The sequence below is a fragment of the Lepus europaeus genome, chromosome 17, assembly GCF_033115175.1.
Source record: "Lepus europaeus isolate LE1 chromosome 17, mLepTim1.pri, whole genome shotgun sequence".
NCBI classification, from domain to species: domain Eukaryota; kingdom Metazoa; phylum Chordata; class Mammalia; order Lagomorpha; family Leporidae; genus Lepus; species Lepus europaeus.
In genome coordinates this window covers 26,381,840-26,401,120 of record NC_084843.1, presented here as the reverse complement: position 1 = coordinate 26,401,120, position 19,281 = coordinate 26,381,840, and the positions used below count along the sequence as shown (strand labels likewise).

Here is a 19,281-nt window from a genome sequence, read left to right as displayed (position 1 = left end):
CTGTCACTCTGCCTTTCAGACAAATACATGCATATTTTAAAAATAAGTGAACTGTAGGGTTTGGTGAAAATCATGTTCTTATAGACTAGCCAGTTACCTGAGGTACTCAGAATAGCAAAGCAGAATGCCTGCTCTCAGTCCCACACAGCTATCCTCATTTACAAAGTAAGCTGTCGCTGATCCGGCCTTGGAACCCGAGGCAGGCGATGGACCTGCTCTGCTGTGCTTCGAGAGCAGTGAGGCAGAAGAAAGCACTAACAAGTGTGGCACCCTCTTCTGCAGACTGGAAAGACACTCTGAAGTAACTATGTTGGGAATATTATTACAGAGATACACATGCTTTTTAAGGATGAGCCTTAGATGACATAAAGTCTAGTTTATTCAAAGTAAATTACTAAAGTGAATTTTGCCAAAAGACCATTTGGTAAGTTGCTGTGCACATACCTCGTATTACATATGCATAAAAAAACTAAAACTTCATTTCATCTGAAAAGGTGTATTTTTGACTAAAAAGTGTCACAGAATCAAAAGGGACAGTGTTGGGGTTGGCAGTACAGTAGGGTTAAGATGCCACTTGGGTTGCCCAGTGCTAATAGGATGCAGGCCAGTTCGAGTCCCAGCTGCTCTGCTTCCAATCCAGCTTCCTGCTAATGTGCCTGGAAATTCAGCATGGTATGGCCCAGGTAGCAGAGAGCAACAGTCTCCAGAGAGTCATTCCTGGGACTATGACTGAATTGTGTTTTGTGTTTTTTTTTTTTTTTTTAGGAATGCAGGACTAATTTACTATTACACAACAAAACCAAACTATACCACATTAGTTAGGAAAGTAGGTTTTAAAAATCTTTATGCTTCTTTTGGGGCTGGTGCTGTGATTCAGTGGGTTAACGCCCTGGCCTGAAGCGCCAGCATCCCATGTGGGCGCCAGTTCGAGACCCAGCTGTTCTACTTCCAATCCAGCTCTCTGCTTGTGGCCTGGGAAAGTGGTGGAGGATGACCCAAGTCCTTGGGCCCCTGCACCCACGTGGGAGACCCGGGGAAAGATCCTAGCTCCTGGCTTCGGATTGGCACAGCTCCGGCCATTGTGGTCAGTTGGGGGGTGAAACATCAAATGGAAGACTTCTCTCTCTGCCTCTCCTCTCTCCCTGTGTAACTCTGACTTTCAAATAAATAAATAAAATCTTTAAAAACATATTTATGCTTCTTTAGTAGATGTCAGAAAGGCCTTTGACAAAATTGAACATCCATTCTTTTTTTTTTTTTTGGACAGGCAGAGTGGATAGTGAGAGAGACAGAGAGAAAGGTCTTCCTTTTTTTTTTTTTAAATGAACAAACCTTTATTTTTTTTAATAGCATTTTTTTTTTTTTGACAGGCATAGTGGATAGTGTGAGAGAGAGACAGAGAGAAAGGTCTTCCTTTGCCGTTGGTTCACCCTCCAATGGCCGCTGCAAACGGCGCATCTCGCTGATCCGAAGCCAGGAGCCAGGTGCTTCTCGTGGTCTCCCTTGCGGGTGCAGGGCCCAAGGACTTGGGCCATCCTCCACTGCCTTCCCGGGCCACAGCAGAGAGCTGGCCTGGAAGAGGGGCAACCGGGACAGAATCCGGTGCCCTGACCGGGACTAGAACCCGGTGTGCCAGCGCCGCAAGGCGGAGGATTACCTGTTGAGCCACGGCGCCGGCTGAACATTCATTCTTGATTTTAGAAAACAAAACTTAAACTACTGGACAAAAAAAGTGCTGCAATCTATCCTATTCTTAAACTAAAAGTCTCCTATCTGAAGAAACTTTTTATACAGCTTTCTAAGCAACTTAATTTATAGGAAATCTATTCATGATAATGTAGAAATAGTTCATTTTTTAATTGCTAATCAAATAAAGATGTGATAGTGAGAGATTATGTAGTAATAAAAGTGGAAAATTTTTGCAAGAATATCAGTTAAAAATAGCACTGTACAATAATTATGATTATTATGAACTATTTTCCTAATAAAAACAGCAAGAAGTGAGAGATCGCCTTGCTTGCATACGGTTGGCATTTTGTAATAAAGGATCTGTTGGTCCTTTGGGAACAAAATGTCTAAACAAGTAAGAGAAACAGTATGATTGTTTTTCCACAGCACAGAACCAGATCATTATTTCAGTAAATACATAGAACCATAGAAAAATGAGGGAACGGTTGTTTTCTTCGCCAAAATTGTATAATAGAAAGGAATACATTTTTCCCCAGGAGTTAATTTTTCTTATTGATCATGGGTCAGATTAATGTTCTTTCTTTTTCCCACTGCTCCATCCACCCTGCTGTTCAGAGCTTCTGATGTGGGTTCTGAAGCTCTCTAGCGGGGAGCTGTTCTTTGAGGGAGGCGGCAGCTGGTGTCTGTTTCTGCGGCCTTGATGATGCTCTAAGCCTCCAGTGCACCAGACCTCCTCACGGACTTTGGAACTGCAGGTTCTGTGTGTCCCAGTGTGATAACGACTCCTCCATCTTGAGTCAAGGACAGATAATAGACCCATTTTAAAGAATACTTTTTGGGACACCTGATGCTAAGTCTGTTTATAGAAATTATACTATTTAAATATGCATTAATATAAAATTCTAGGGATAAGCTCTTTTTGCTTGGAACTTTGATATACAACTTCAACAAAACAAATCTGCAAAACTGTGGCAGGTTCTGAACATGTCGGTGATTTTGTTTGGCCTGAGAGTATCATGCTTATCCTAGCACCCATGGCAAGACTGCTTCAGTGCAGGTTCCTTGTTTTCCAGCCTGCCGGGGCCTCTGGGTGTCCAGGGTGACTGACCCCACCAGTGCTTCGTTGAACTTGAGCTACTTTGGATGTTTGTACAGTGCGTTGTGCTGTTGTTTGGCCTCTACTGGGTGTGACGGGATTATTTCCATGCCGGGCCCACTCTGTTCTGTTCTCTCCAGCTCAGTGCTTCTCACGCTGCAGTGTGTGTGGGAGTCCCAGGAGAACCTGGCAGAATGCAGATTGAGTCTGTAGGTCTGGGGGAGTCAGAGGCTGCATTTCTCACCATCCCCCAGTGGATCGAGGGGCAGGGCTCAGCCATGATGATTGAAGTCCTACAACTTGGGCCAGTACAGCTGTGCGTGCCAAGGCTCCTGGCACTGGAATCTGGTGGCAGCACTTGGTTAGAAAATGGTCAGATAGCTCAAAGTCATTACAAATTTTTTTTAAAGATTTATTTATTTATTTGAAAATCAGAGTTACACAGAGAAGGAGAGGCACAGAGAGAGAGGTCCTCCATCTGCTGGTTCACTCCCCAACTGGCCGCAACAACGGTGGGAGCTGCGCCGATCCGAAGCCAGGATCCAGGAGCCTCCTCTGGGTTTCCCACATGGGTGCAGTGGCCCAAGGACTTGGGCCATCTTCCACTGCTTTGCCAGACCACAGCAGAGAGCCAGATTGGAAGTGGAGCAGCCAGGACACAAACCAACACCCATATGGGATGCCAGCACTACAGGCTGTGGCCTTACCCACCATGCCACAGCACCAGCCTCACAGATTAATTTTTGATCATCAAAATAATAGGTAAACATTTACAAATTAAATGTGCAGAGTTCCAGGCCTGTGCTTGCAGCTTCCATACTGAAAACTCTGGAGCATGCACATGCCAGCGTCACACAAGGTCACAGATACATCCGGCTGGCACTCTTCCTCTGCGGAGGTGCCGGTAAACACAACTGACATTTGTACCCCTAGCATTGCGTTACCATCCTGCAGATACCAGGGCCCACTAAATACTCTGTGGTCGTGATTCAAAAAGCAAAACAAAAGAACCCAATGTGAGGGTGAACTGGAGACTGGCAACTCTTCAACTTGTGCTGTCTGAGGATGGCTTCAGTCTCCAGGGGTCCTTGGCGCAGGTCTGGTGCGTGTGCATCCACTTTGAGGCCAGGGGTGGCACGTCACTGTTGGGTCATTTGTGGAAACCTGCAACCTTGGAGCAGAGGCTGTCGAATGCCCTTGTCCACAGAAAGGCTGGGCGTCCGTGATGAGGCTGCTGGGCCCGGCGCCTGACTTGTCAGTGTGTGAACAGGAAGCCCTGCGTCCTTCGCAGACGCTTTGTGTTCTCTGCTCATCATTTGTGTAGTGTGATATGCTAGGGGGTGTTATGAATATTTCAGAAGTAAAATCGATATGTAGTGCCTCCTTTATGTGGAAAAGATGGTTATCTGAGAAGATTCCCTAGTTGACCTGAGCCAGGTAAGCCGTTTCCTCACACGGATGACCTTGAACTGGATGCTGGTGGGGTTGTTTGCAAATGGACACTTTCTGGAACCACTGACAACACCCTCATGGGGAAAGAGGTGCTTCCTGCGTGTTCTGGGGACCCGCCTGCCCGAGGACTTGCTTCCTACAGGGAGGACCACGGGGCCGGACAGCTTTTAAAACCCTAAGGCTTGTAGAATCAGAGTGTCAGCCACTGCCAGAGCTGCAGGGATCCTGTCACCTATTGCAGTTTGATGAATGGAGCTAAAAGTTAATGTAGTGGAATAGTTCTAAGTGCTCATCCTTCGACAAAGTTTTCACCAGTTTGAGGCAAAAATGAGGAAGAGTTGTAATGAGATTCTCATAAAGCCATGTGTATTCAGTTTGAAGGCCTTTCTATGCTAGAAATGTTTTCTAAATTTGGAGAGTTAAATAGGTCTGGTCTTGAATGAAATAGTAGTAATAGTAGATAACTGGTTTCTTAAAACTTTTATGTAATAAAAAATTGTCAGATCTGTATCTGTTCCCTGTGTTGGGGTAGTGGTGCACTTTATAGTTCCTGGAATCTGAGTGGCTGGGACCCGTGGACCTCGGGTAACTGCCTGTGGCAGCTGGAGCTGGACATGGCTCATCCTCCCCTGCCCGGGGTCCTGACTTCAAGCCCAGAGGAGGCATTGCTGAAATGGCTGCTGTTCGGTGCAGTGAGTCCTGAGCAGCTGCCCTTACTTAATTAGCAGACTCAGCTGCCGTGCCTGGGAGGGTCTGAGAGGCCAGGCGGTTTCCAGGGCTGGGACTATCGTTCCCAAACGGTGGAAGCATGATCTCTGCACTTGGCTGCTTGCAGGGCCCACCCACAGAGCTTTCTGAAAACCCTTGGTCAGGCTGGTTCTGTCCGGGTTAGATGAGCAGCCTGACATCAGTGTCCAGGGGTCTCCGTGATGCAGACCGCCAGGCAGGGGTCCGAGTGTCCGAGTGCAAGTCCCGTCCCAGGAGCAGCTCCCTTCCAGGACACCGGTGGGTCTTAGTTCCCACCTGTCCTGTTTTGGTGGTGACTGTTGCCCAGCTGACCGCAGAAGGACTGTGGTCTGATGCCTACGTAGGGACGTAGGACCCAGGGCCTGGAGTTTGTAGCGCACAGCATCTGGCCCGCTGGCACTGCATAGACTGAAGTCTCCCGAGGCTCTGTTGCATTTGATGCTTCCTCCTCATTTTCTGCCCAGAAGTTCCGGTTAGGAGATGGTCCCGCCATTCCTGCGAAGACACACACCACATAGACAACTGCTCTCAGCGCGCGCACACCCACCCACCCACCGGAACCAAGGGGTAGCGCTGAGAAGGCCGAATACATAATTGAGAGGTCAGACCCCATTGGACACTGCCATTTTTGTCGCTGTCCATCTTTGGGAAATAACCTTTGCTCCTACCTCGTCTGCCTCCCTCTCTGAGGGACCCTGCCTCCTCCCAGGACAGTGCCCCCCTCCGTGCCCGTCCTCTCCCGCCAGCTGTCGTATCGAGCCCCTCCTTGCGCCGCCTCTCCCTGTGCTGACCTTCACTGGTGCCCTGTGGCTCTGCTGCCACCTGCTCGCCCTGCCTGGGGCCGCCCTGCTGACCTCCTCCCCCACTGCCTGGCCTCTGGGCTGTGGGGTGGAAGTCATTCCTCCCGGCTCCTGGCAGCCCTGTTCCTGCTGGCTCCCTGTGCTGCAAGTGCTGCTGGCCGTCCCTCCTGGGAACTCTCCCCTCGCCTGGCTTCTGCAGCGACCTGCTCGTTGGGACCCCTCCCGTCTGGTATCTGATTTTCCTCCTCCGCTGGCTGCAGGCTGGCCCATTCTCTTCCCACTCTCATTTTCTTGTTCATGCTCCCTTCTCCATGTCCAGTTCTGCCCTCCCTCCGGCCACGATTCTTCCAGCCTGGCCTCGTCGGCCCTCTGTAGGAGGCCTTGTCCTGAGCTGAGACGTGTCCTCTCCTACAGCCCCCTCCCCAGGTTGTCCATCCCCACTCACCAAGGCCTCCTGCGGCAGAGACGATCCTGTCTTCATCCCTGAAGTCTCTCTCCCAATGGTTGCCCCAACCACGGTGATTCCTTATGCACAGCCCTTCTGCTTACAATGTCCTTCCAGCCCCAGGGCTGCTACCCTGGCACTGGCAAGACGATCCTGCTGAGACCCCGGCCCTCTGCTCAGGAGCCTGACTCCCCCACGCAGGAGCCCTGCTTCCCACCTGGTCCCAAACTTGCCTCCCACTTCCACACATCCCTGCCAGCCTGGGTCCGCTGTCACCACCTGGAACCTTCCTCCACACTGTCCCCGCCCACCCTAGACACTCACTCCTGTGTGGGAGGCATCTGTGTTGAGGAACAGGAAGTCCAGGTTCCCTCTGAACTCCTTTTTTGTCCTTCGTGTCTTTTTCCTCAAGTGGGACTTTGGTTTCTTGCCTTGTGTCACTAGGTCCACGTGTTCTCCTCTCCCTGTGGACAGCGAGCTCTCGGAGGGCCAGGCTGGCCCCTGCCAGCTCCCCGGCAGCACCTGTGGGGCCCGGCTGCAGCACCCGCTTGCTTGCAGGTTGATCTTATATTGTGGGTAGAGTTTTTTTTTTAAAAGATTTTTATTTATTTATTTGAGAGGTAGAGTTACAGAGAGAAAGGTCTTCCATCCACTGGTTTGCTCCCCAGATGGCCACAACTGCCAGAGCTGAGCCAATCCAAAGCCAGGAGCCAGGAGCTTCTTCCAGGTCTCCCATGTGGATGCAGGGGCCCGAGCACTTGAGCCATCGTCTACTGCCTTCCCAGACCATAGCAGAGAGCTGGATCTGAAGTGGAGCAGCCAGGACTTGAACTGGCACCCATATAGGATCCCTGTGCCGCAGGTGGAGGCTTAGCCCACTATACCACAGCACCGGCGTGGGTAGAGTTTTAAATTCCTCTTTTATAGCAAGAGAATTGATTGGCAGCTAATAAAACCATATCTCTACTGAGTGGAGGAAAACCCAGAATGGAGGCTACGCACAGATTCCAGATGAAGTGCACTGAGAAGGTTCTGCTTGGAGAATGTAATGTAGACTGACTTGGTAGGGAGTGCGCAGGTAACAGCTTGTCTCGGTACACGGCGTGGTAGCACTTTGAAGAGCCTTTCCTCGGTTACTCAATCTCTGAGACCCTCTCTCCTGATGTTTTTTAAAATTTATTTGAAAGAATTTCACAGAGAGAGAGACCATCCATCTGCTGATTCACTCCCCAGATGGCTCCAATGGCCTGGCCCCAGCCAAAGCCAGAAGCCAGGAGCTTCATCCCAGTCTCCCACATGGGTGCAGAGGCCCAAGTACTTGGGCCATCCTCCGCTGCTTTCGCAGGTGCATTAGCAGGGAGCTGGTTCAGAAGTGGAGTGGCCAGAACTGGAACCAGTGCCCATATGGATGCTGGCACTGCAGGCAGTGGCTTAACTCACTGCACCACAGCGCTGGGCCCTCTTCCTCCTGATTTCTAAAGGGGGATAGGTGTGTGTGCATCATAGGGTTGTGGATATTAAATGAGTTAATAAGACACTGTCAAGAGTTAACACAGCTCCTTACTAGTAAAGGGCAGCTTAATTTTTCTGTCCCCTTTGTAAAGGATGCACTGAGGTGCTCGTTCACCGAGGGGCGATCACGAGTCACATGAACAAGGGCTTGGAAGTTCCAGCCCTTGGCTTGGAAGTTTGAAAGTGAGACTCACTCAAAGATCTCAGCAAGTCAGGCAGTGCCCACCGAGCTCCTGCTGTGATGGGATTGGAGTGGAGCCTGGGGTCCTACGCGTGAGAAAGGCAGTGTGTCCCAGAGGAACTGAGAAAGGGGGAGGAGAGGTCGCAGACTACTTAGAGGGGAGACCTGGGAGTGGTGGGAACGGGGGTGGCATCTGGTGGGAGGAGACTCTCCCAAGGAGCTCTTCCAAGCACTGGGTGCTGTAGAATGTCTGGGCAGTGGCGTTGCCTGCGAGGGGCTGACCAGCTGGTCAGGACCAGGAGTGGGCTCTGCCCCTGGGAGCCAGGTGCCTCCTCTCTCTCTGGTGACCAACCTTGCTGGCCACGGGGCCTGATCCTGCCCCACGCCGTGTGGAATGCCATGTGGACCGCCACCCCTGAGCACCTTTCGGCACCTGGCTCCTTGACAGAGCAAGCGCCCTCTTTTCCATCAAGAAGGAGTTTGGGAAAACACCGAGAGGACTCCTGGAATAGAGCAGCACTGCCTGCTGTGCCCTCTGCCTACCCAGCCAATTCCACGTCTCATACTTGAGATGCATCTTAACTCACTTATCCATGTGGGGGAGATTAGCTCCTTGAAATCATTGGGAAAAGAATTGAAACGAGATCGGAGGAAGGACCAAATTGGGTATATTGTGTCCAAAGAGATCCATGCGATCGGACTGAACGTGGCCCTTGTTTTCTCCCACAGGGGAAGGTGGAAGTGGAAGCTGGGAAAGAAGGAATGAAGTTTGAAGCAAGTGCGTTTTCATACTACGGCGTGATGGCCCTGACAGCCTCTCCAGGTGCGTCTGCCTCCCACCTCCCAGGCAGGGCTGTGTCTCGGGAAGGGAGGCCCCTCTGCCCACGCCTTCCCTCCGTGCGGGCCAGCTGTCCTCCGCTTGCTTTTCCAACTTTTTACTCAAGTACGTTATCCATGCAAAAATCCCCCCCCCCCCCCACAAATTGTAGATAAACTATAGATAGACACCTCCATGAGCTTTGGACAAACTGAACACAGCTGTGTAAGCCAGCACCCAGCTCGGACAGATGTCACCCACAGAAGCCCCGTGTCCCCTGTGAGTTGCCACCCCCAGAGGTGACCACTGTCTGACTTCTTGGCAGAGAATAGCTTTGCTTGGTTTTGAACTTGATGCCTGTGGTTACTGAGTGTGTGTCACGTTGAGACCGGCTTCTTGTGCTCAGTGCCGTGTTTGTCATGTTCAGCTGTGTCGCGTGTGCGCCATCGTGTATGTGTACAACCGTGCGTTCATCTGTCCGTTGCTGATGGTTGTGGGCTTCATAACACAAGTGTATTCAGCTTAGGCTTCTGGAGGTTCAAAGGCATGGGTGGCTCTGGCTGCTGTTTGGCTCTGGTGTGTGCCGCGTGGCACATGGCTCTCGGTGGCAGGAGCACGTGGGACTGGGAAGTCAGAGAGCTGGGGAGTGGCCAGGCTTGTTCTGTGGAACAGTCAGCTTGGGAGAACTTGACAGGATGCCACAGCAGGGGTGGGCTGCCTTGTCCCAAGTCACTCTCGTTAGCCTCGACTCCCACCTGAACACCTTAACCCCAAGAGAGGGCCAATCTCCAGTAATGATGACCGCCCACCAGGCCCTACCCCCACTCACTGTCTCCACGTGGGACCAAGCCTCCCAGACAGTTAAGCTCTGTCCTGACCGCTGCATGGCAACGCTGTGAACGCCGTGGTGGGTGTCTCCACTGGATGGATCCCTAGGAGTGTGTGTGCCCTTCAGCGCTCGTCCTCCTGTGGCTGCCGCTGTGTGTCCAGCCCTCGGTGGTGTTGAGTCCTGTCCATGTGAGCTGCTCTGGAGCGCTTGATTTGCTTTTTCCCAACAGTCCCGAGCGTTATTGAATATTTGCTGCCAATGGTGAGGAGAGTTAGGCCACTTGAGTCGGCCAGCTAAGCGCTGGTGCACCATGGGGACTGGCTTGCTTCTCTGAGCATTTTTCCAAGATGCCTGCAAGCCCTGTGTGCCTAGGAAGACACACATACCTGGTGTGCTGGCTTATCTGGGGGCTGGGACTGGAATGGTCTCTGCCATGCAAGCTTTATCCTAGCGGGATTAGGTCAGGCTGGTAAGCAGGAGCTGGAGTGCCACCTTGTGTCGGAAATATCAATGACAGCTATGCCAGGGAACAAGACCCTCGTAGCACACTGCAGCAGTCTCAGACGGAGGGGGCACCGCCAGAAAAGTTGGTCGTCATTTCCCATGCCACGGATGTCACCATCCACAGTTCAGGGAAACACCAGGAGTTCTCCCAGCTTCAGGCCGCCTCTGCCCCAGATGCGTCTGCTCCCTGTCCCGGCGCAGGTCTTTGAGTCCTGGGGGCTTGGTGTCCCCATTACCAGCTGCTGACCAGCACCCTGTGGACATGGGCCTGTCTGGTCCCACTTCTTTAGGGCTCTGTGATGAACTTGAAGGCAGCCTTTTTTTTTTTTTTTCCCACTGCTTCCTAACTAGACTTGACTGCACCTGGGTCGCAGCCTCAGTTCCATCACATATGGTTGTGTGACGTTGAGAAAGGCCCTTGGTTTCCTCCTTACTAAAAGGATATACACTGTACCTCCTGGGACACTGTAACATTTAGAGCAAAGTAGGGTGGTGGTGTCAGTGTGGCTGTTGTGACAGCCAACCTCCCAGGAGCTCGGGTGAGCAGAGCCAGGTCTGTATGGTGACCTTGAGGAGACAGAGTGGTAAGCTTGCCTGTTTGTTGACTTCTCATCATGGAGCCCTTCGCATTGAACCAGCGTGGACGGACAAACCCGAGTGGAAAGGAAGGCCAGAGCAGCCCTCCTGCGGGAGAGCCGCCGCTGAAGGGCAGCTGGCGTTCCAAAGCCGAGCGTTGTTTCACTTCCCGACTAGGCTGTGGGATTTGTCCGCAGTCACTGGGAGGTGCGTGCACCATGCTGCCGGCCCGTCCAGGTGAGGTTCTCTGGATTAAGGCCAGCTGTCTGGGAAAAGCCTACAATAATCCCTCCTCAGCGCCACGTGTTCCTGAGAGCTTTCACTCCCGCGGCGCTGTGGCTCCCTGGCCGAGGAAGCAGGGACAAGGATGACCCTCGTCTCTGGACTTGGGGAAATCTGGCGCGCCCTTCCTGACTGAATTTCCTCTACTTGGGAATTTGAAAGCCACCCCAGAGCCGTCATGGCAGTGAGACCATGAGTGCAAGTCAGTGGGATGATTGCTTGCCACAGACAGGGCTGCTGTGCACTGGGCGGTGAGTGTCGGGGTGCGGGCGCCATGGGTTTGGGCCGTGCTCTGAGCACAGTTGACTCCCGAGGAGCTCCTTTCATGTGTGTGGCTATTTGTGGTGAATCAAGTCCTTAAGATCAGAAGCCCGGTGGGAGCAACAAACCCCAGCGGAGCGTCTAGGCTTCAGGAACTTCCTCAGTAAAGAAGGGTGTGAACAGGCTCCTCTGGGCTCGCCCTGCTCCCCTCTTCCTGGAAAGCAGCGAGAGCTCTTGTGTGTGAACAGAACAGCCCGTCAGGCTTCATGTTCTGGACTCGAATCCGATGTAGGTAGAACAAGTATCGGCTCCTGCCCCTGATGACGGAGACCTCCTCTCTCGTCTTTTGATCCGGTCTCACCCTGTTTTTCTCCATTTTTCAGTTCCTTTGTCCCTGTCTCGTACCTTTGTTGTCAGCAGAACAGAGTTGTTAGCAGCAGGTTCTCCAGGTAATTCTGCATGTTTCCTTTTCATAATTCTCTTCCTTGCCTCCCCTTGACCTCAGAAAAGCCTGCTTGGCCGGGTCAGCTCCCCCTGTTTGGATAAGGTTGTTGGCAGTTTTCCTCTGAGCACTGAAACACTGAGGTTCTCTGACTTTATAGTCCAGGAGAGGATAAGCCTCAGCAGACGGCATTTGGGAGACTGCAGAGGAATTCTGGGACATGGGCAGTGGTGAGCCCTGGGAGGCACAGTGGTGCCCACACGGTCCTGAGTGGCCCTTCCATCCCACCCGTACTGCTGACCTTGAGTAGTCGGGTCAGCAAGGAGGCTGCTCTGGGTTCTGCTCTGACTTCAGCGCGTCCCGGGGGGTGGCGTTGGCAGAGGCCTGACAGCCCCAAAGCCCAAGGATGCTCCTACAGATGCATTTGGCCGACAGCTTTTCTTAGTAAGCAAGAAAAATACCTCATCCACAGAGGCCTCCAGCATCCCCGTTTCTTTGATCCTTCCTCCAGCGTCCATGGGAACGGGGTGCGTGGACTTCTGCTCCCTGCCAGGCAGGTGGCCCCTGCGTCTCCCAGTCTCCCCTCTCTTTGTTTTGAAATCGGCGCTGTGCACATTCCTGCCACGCCGCTGAGGACCTCCCTGCGGGAGAGGGCGGCCAGCCTCGCAATGTGTCCATTAGAGAGAAGGGGAAAGTTTAATCTTGCTTTAATTAAAATGGCTGGGCTTTCCTACTTGGTAACACAGCTTTTCTGAATTTATTTTGTTCCATACAGCTTATATTTTTAAATCTGAATGATGAAATTGGCATTTCATAATTCAGACTCAGCAGAACCTTAAAATGCTGAGACATGGTGGAAGAGGCAGTACTTGTCTTGGAAACCAATGCGTGCTGAAGCCTTTGAAAAAGCTCCGGGTGTTTGGGGTGAGCTAGTGCTTGCTGCTGCTTGAATCCAGCCGCCGGCGCGGTAGTCATGTGTGTGCACAGATGCACCGGCATCCATGGGTGTGTGCATTTCCTCCCTCCCCATCTGATTTGCTTGCACCTGCTGCTCAGTTAAAATGTCCCAGAGGCCAGAGTGGAGCGACCGGCCGGTGCAGCCCAGGGAAAGAAGGGCCATCTGCATTTTACTCTGTGGACCTTGAGAGATTTCTCAGCTGTGCTCACTCTGCCCTAGCCAGGAAAGAAAAGCCCAGTTGGTGGGTGCAGGCCCTCAGGGAGGCTGACACTGGCTCCTCGGATATCTCATGAGTGGGCACTGAATGCGGCAGGGATCCCAGCCTCTTCCAGACATGGCTCCCAGGAATGTTTCCTTCCTGCATGCTGCCAAAAAGAAAGAATTCCTAGGTGGGATGGGTAAAATAAAGCAAGACAAAAAGCAAGACAACAGTTCTGGGAAGGCAGAGTGGAATCCAAATGGAAGTTTTTCCTGTAATCATTGTCATGAAACTTCGCACATACGTGTGCAGCGAAACATGACTGCAGCTGCGGAGCAGCCACCCGTCTTCATTCTGCACGTTCCTCCTCGCCCATCCCACCTGCCCAGACTCCCTGGTGCGAGGTGTGACGCGGAAACACTGCCTGGGCTGCCTTGCTAAAATCCAGAGCATCACTGGCCCCCAAAGCCGCTGATCGCCTGTGGACCTGCGGATTATTATTTTAATTATTGCTGGGACTCCATTTGAGGCTCTCAATAGCGAATTGAAACCAAGGGTTGTGCACCTGCTGACCCTGCCGGGTGCCTATGGAGCTGCACCAGTGGTCCTGGAAGATGGTCTCTTTCTTGTGACCGTGACTGTGAGGGAGAGAGAGGGCCAAGTCCACAGAAACAGAATCTGGACACTCGTGTCTCATGTTGGAGTGCCCAGTTTGAGTCTCGGCTCCTCTGCTTCTGATCCAGCTTCCAGTCACATGCATCCAGAAGGCAGCAGGTTATGGCCCAAGTAGCTGAGCCCCTGCCACCCAAATGGGAGATCCTGAATAGAGTTATGGGTTTCTGACTTCGGCCTGGTCCGGCCCTGGCTGTTGCAGGCATTTGGGGAGTAGACCAGCAGGTGGAAAATTCATTCTCCTCCCCACCCGCCTCCTACCTTCCAGATAAAATCAGTAAATAAAAGTTAAACACCAGAGGGCAGGAGCAGGCATTTGGCCCACTGCTCAGGACCTCTGTGTCCCATCGCAGTGCCTGTGTTTGGTTCCTGCCTTACCCCCAATTCTAGCTTCCTGACACAGACCCTGCAGGCAGCCGTGGTGACTCCAGCAGTCGGGGCCCTGCCATCTACGTGGAGACCTGGGTTGAGCGCATGGCTCCTTGCTCCAGCTGTAGCCCGAGACCCAGCCCTGCCCATGGCAGGCTCTGGGGAGGCCAGCAGAAGGGAACTCAGGCTGAATTAATTAATTAAAGGAAACAAGAGCAAAACAGTGGGTTGGGTGGAAGCTGTGAGTCCAGCCACGGCACAGACCAGACTGTGCTGTGCTCCCTCTCCGTCAGGACAAAGTAGCAAGGAGCCGGAGGCCTCGGGTCTCCTGCCGGCGCTCAGGGCTGGTCAGCAAGGAAGGTGCCTTTTGGGGTTTGGTCTTGCTAAACTTCAGATCTCAGCGCCCGGAAGTGGGCGCTGTGAGAGGCGTCTGTGGAAAGGATGGGATTTGGGACCAAAGCCTGGGGGTGTGATGGGATCCCTTGTTGGAAAGGCTTGGCATGAAGGCAGGTGCACGGGGGTGAGGTCTGGGAGGAAACGAAGAGGAAAGAACATAAAATGTTAACGAGGCGCATTTATCGGGCACTTACAGGTGTCAGGTGTGTGCCAAGCACTTTACGTGACCTTATTTTTAACCCTCACCAGACCTCCTGAGGCGGGGCCTGTTAGCCACGTTTTACAGATGAGCAGTCTAGAGCTTAGAGTTCAGATTCTCTTACTTAATAGTTCTATTCTGCTAGATATAAAACATTCATAAGTTATTAATTTCCCTTGTTCTCTTAGAAGGTAAGTGGAAGCAAAAGGAGGAGCTATTGCTGAGTTTTATTGTCTTATATAATTGAGAAGCAGAAAGAGAAGAGAAAGCTCATGTCCACCGGCTTACTCCCCAAATGCCAGGGCCGGGCCGAAGCCGGGAACTCAATGCAGGTCTGTCACGTGGTGGTAGGACCCCAAGAACTTGAGCCATCACCTCTGTCTTAGCAGGAAGCTGGAGTCAGGAGCCAGAGCTGAGACTCAAACCCAGGTACTCAGACATTGGATGTTGGCATCTTAACCGCAAGGCCAAACGTCCACTCCCTTAATTTTGATTTAACGATGGAAAATTTGTCATTGACATGATAATTGTAGACAAAATTATAACATGAAAATTTCAGGAGAAAGTGAACTCATCATCTGAGATCCCTAGAGTGCTTTTTTTTTTTTTTTTTTTTAAGATTTATTTATTTGAAAGAGCTACAGAGAGAGGTAGAGACAGAGAGAAAGATCTTCCATCCTCTGGTTCACTCCCTAGATGGCCGCAACAGCTGGAGCTGTGCTGATCCAAAGCCAGGAGCCAGGAGCTTCTTCTGGGCCTCCCACGTGGGTACAGAGGCCCAAGGACTTGGGCCATTTTCCACTGCTTTCCCAGGCCATAGCATAGAGTTGGATCAGAAGAGGAACAGCTGGGAATGGAACTGGCGCCCATATGGGATGCTGGCGCTTCAAGCCAGGGCTTTAACCTGCTGCGCCACAGTGCCGGCCCCAGAGTGCTTATGTTTTGTTCTGAACGTCCTCTCTTAGCAAACAGAGTACAAGGTGGGCCTGGGATGGCCAAGGTCAGGTGGAACCTCGAGCAGCCTTCAGAGTGAGAGACTTGGGGAGAGCTGAACTCTATTCTTTCTAGAAAGGACTACTTCAGATAGCAAAGGAACAAGAGTGCCTTAAAGCCTGGACTGTCGTTTGAAGTTAGGGCAGCCTTGGCCACGGCAACCTTTCTTATGGTGAGTGAGAGAGGGCCACCTCTTGGGGAGCCTCTGCCAGGGCTGCCCTGCAGAGAGGAGCTGGCCCTGACCCCTCCCACCCCCAGGGGTGTCCCAGAGCCTGCCACAGCTCTGAGCCTGTGCAGTGTGGCTGCCCCTAGTAACGGGTGCACCATCTAGTTGATGAGAAAAGCAAACGTGGAAGCCCCCTTGGGAAGGGAGTGGGTTTATTTTTAATGGAATTTAGGTTAGCAGCTACAGCATGCTTCCCTTTCAGGGCAGCAATACTAATGTGCCTGAATTTTTGTTCACTCAATTTTAATAAAAGAGTGCAAAATCTGATGAAAGAATCCCTTAGCTCCTGGGATAACTTCAACTTTTCAAGGTCTTTTGACACCTCTAGTGTTTGAATTCCTGAGACATCCTTGAGCTGTCGGGGGGATCTGCACTGGAATCACACGGAAGAAGTTTGGTTTGGCTGGGGGTGTAGTGTGAGCAGGCAGCAGTGTCCCAATCCCGTGGAAGTGGGCACTGCCTGGCGAGCGGCCCCGGAGCCTTTGCGCTTCTAGCAATGCAGGAAGCACGGCCACCTCCTGGCCCACGGCGGGCATCCAGAGCTGCTCCAGGGCTGCTCCGGCTCGGCCTCTCGCTGGCCTCGGCTTCATGGGGCGGCCTCGCGCCGGAAGTGGGCACTGAGCGGGGGGCCGAGGACTGGGCTTGTGTGGAAGCGCTTGCTTGAAAAATAGAAAGAGCTGACCCTGTCGATGATGCTGCTTCAGCTAACAGGTGGTTCTTCCCCTCTGGTCTAGGTGAAAACAAGTCGCCTCCCCGCCCGTGCGGCCTGAATCACTCGGACTCGCTCAGCCGCAGTGACCGGATGGAGGCGGTGACCCCGACGCTGGGGAGTGGCAACAACCAGCTGGGCTCCTCGTTCCTGCAAGTCTACGTCCCCGACTACTCCGTGCGAGCCCTCTCTGACCTGCAGTTTGTCAAGGTGAGGGAGGAGGCTGGGCCCGCAGGGGCCGCCCTGCCCGCAGCAAGGTGGGTGTGTGGCGCCCCGGCCGCTGCACGGATCTCTCCCGTGGTTACTTTGGGGGTGCCGTGAGGCTGGGAGAAACACGCATCTCCTTGGCTTTCCCGGATGAACGTCCGAACCACACGTGGCACCTGCAGGGAAAGGGCGGGGCGGGGAGGAAGACCAAGGCGCCTCAGGTCTCGAGCTCACGGTGCCCTGGCAGGACCGGGGTGGGCGGCGCCCCTCTCCTCCGCCCTGGGTGCTTTTCCGAGCTGGGAAACAAGCCAGCTTTAGCTGGTGGAACCCATCTCCATTTTCTGGTCTCTGAGCTTCTGAGACACAGTGGGAAATGGGTGCCAAAAGGAAGACGCGACTTTGTTCGCCAGAGTGAACTTGGACTTCAGAGGCGGCTCCGCGTGTCCTCCAGGATGGCTTCCTCCCGAGAAGCGGCCGCGGGCGACTCGGGGAGTGGATGTGTGGCTCCGCGGAGACAGGGACCCTAAACTAAGCGCCTCTCGGTTTGTTTTCTGTGCTGTGTTCCGGCCCCAGATCTCCAGACAGCAATACCAAAACGCCCTGATGGCTTCCCGCATGGACAGAACCCCTCAGTCCTCGGACAGTGAGAACACTAAGGTTGAATTGACTCTTACCGAGCTGCATGACGGGTTGCCCGACGAGACGGCCAACCTGCTCACCGAGCAGAACTGTGTGGCGCACAGCAAGGCCAACCACAGCCTGCACGGCGAGGGCGCCATCTAGCGGCGGGGCCGGCCCGGCCTGCCCGTGACTTGGTCAGTGGGAGCCTGTGTGCCGCGCTGCAGACCAAAGACTTCGTCCCCTCGCCGGCGGCGGAGGAGGAGGCCGACGGCCAGGGGAGGGATGGACGGCCGAGACGCGAGAGCCGCAGCTGGGGCGCGGCGGCCACGGGGCTGCGGATGCACTGCTGCCCGGATAGAACCACGTTTATTTTTTCAGCTGTACCTTTTACCATTATTCACTGTCCTCCTCCCTCGAGTTGCATGAAGTTGAAAATGGTTGCGATTTATTTTTTCAAGAGATCATGTTTTTTTTTTTTTTTTTTTAAAGTGTCTTTTGCAGAGTTTTGAGTTGTTCTGTCGGAACTCTGCTGTGAGCCCTGATGGGACCCTGAGAGCGCGGACTGGCCTGCCCGGCCCTCCTCTTCCTCTGTGCCCCAGCGGGTGTCGCTGTCGAACTTGATGGCCCAATGAAGCAAACCTGTCACTGCAGACGCTGCCCAGTCTCTGGTCACTGTGGGGTGTGGTCCGGCAGGGCCCTGCTGCGCTCGGAGCCGGCGTGGTTCTGAGCTGGACGCGGGGCGCCCCTTTCCCGCACGAGGGCGCAGTGTCTGCCTGCGGGGTGTGGCTCTGCCCGTCCCACCCTAAGGGACTTTTTCCTGTGAAATGAATGCTAACGAATCCTAAGCCCCCGGTGACCGCTGGCAAGGGGCCGCTTGACTTCATCCCCGCATTCTGCCCTCCCGCGTGGCAACCCGGGATGCTGCTACACAGATGCCAAACGCCAACTTCCCCAGGGTTTCGCGGGGCAGGCGGGCCTGGAGTAGCTCCGCTCTGTGCCCAGGGGCGCTGCTGGCCCTGGGGCTTGCCAGCCCGTCTTCCCTGTCGGTCTTCTCCCCGGTGCCCCTGGGCCCAGGCCTGCGTGCCCGCCGCCTCGGTTAGGGCCAGAGAGGCTGCCAGTGTGGCCAGCAGGGCCTGTTCGGCCCCAGACAGGAGCTGAGAAACCAAAAGTGCGCTGTGGGCGCGCCCGGGCTCGTTGTGCGTGGGAACCGGAGCCTTAGCGGCGCTGGGTGTATGCGTCCCCTCCCAGGCCCCAGCTGGCAGAGGGCGGCCTCCCGGGCCCCTTGGTCCCAGGTGCAGTATCGCTCCGGGAGGCGCCAGGCCTCTCTCGGTGCCCTGTGGGACCCCTGCTGTGAGGCTCCCCATCCAAGTGAAGCGGTCACTTCCTAACACGGTGAGGAGGGCGCCCCTACCACCTGCCCTTCCCCGCCGCCGTGCTGGGCAGCCAGGCCCCCGGCCCCCAGGAGCTCTCCTGGCCGCCTCTCTACATGCTCCGCTACCGGGAGGAGCCTTTGGAATCAGTCCGTGCACTGGGGCTCCTTTCTGGAGCCCGCGTCCTTTGTAATCCCCGGGGAGGCGTACCCGCTGACGCCCCCTGCTGGCGGGAGACGGGACCTTTTTCCCTCCTTCGCCCCACAAAGCCGCCTCTGAAAGAGGAGCCCGGCGGCAGCAGGTGGCCGTTCCAAAGCCAGTGTCAGCTCCGGGGGTGGGCCAGGACCCATGCCCTCTCTGGAAACCTCCAGAGCGCTTGAGCGGGAAGGAGCGGTGTGGGGGCCTGGGCCCTTGGTGTCTGCGAGGCCGAGCGGGGAGCTGCCGCCCAGGCCCAGGTCCTGATGGCTTCGCCTCTTCTGCGGTGGCCTCTGTGGGCACGGGCGGGGCCGCCTCTCCTGCACAGCTGCTCGGGCGTCCCAGAGGCTCTCTGGGACCTGGGGTCCTAGTTCCAGGTGTTCCCTTTTGCGGCTTTTTTCCAATCAGCGGCTTGCCCCTCCTGTCTGGGAGTGCCCTTCCCTCCCGAACCAGGTCCAGGATCGTTTGTTAAACTCTGGGGAAGACAGCAGCTTACGGTTTGTGTGTGTGACGGTTTGTGTGTGTGACGTTGGG

General features: G+C 54.0%; 1 protein-coding gene across 2 annotated transcripts in view; it reads left to right on the top strand.

Moving 5' to 3' along the window:
- CNNM2 (cyclin and CBS domain divalent metal cation transport mediator 2) overlaps window positions 1-18,596 on the top strand; it is a 173,349-nt gene extending 154,753 nt beyond the window's left edge. Inside the window, exons 5-8 of one of the 2 annotated variants that reach the window (XM_062214685.1) lie at window positions 8,652-8,745; window positions 11,575-11,640; window positions 16,380-16,564; window positions 17,135-18,596. In XM_062214685.1, coding sequence (XP_062070669.1) covers window positions 8,652-8,745; window positions 11,575-11,640; window positions 16,380-16,564; window positions 17,135-17,344 — 555 coding nt within the window. In that variant the 3' untranslated portion in view covers window positions 17,345-18,596. The remainder of the gene's footprint in view (window positions 1-8,651; window positions 8,746-11,574; window positions 11,641-16,379; window positions 16,565-17,134) is intronic. The other variant, XM_062214686.1, reaches the window with a different exon arrangement.
- The last annotated feature ends 685 nt before the right edge of the window (window positions 18,597-19,281 follow it).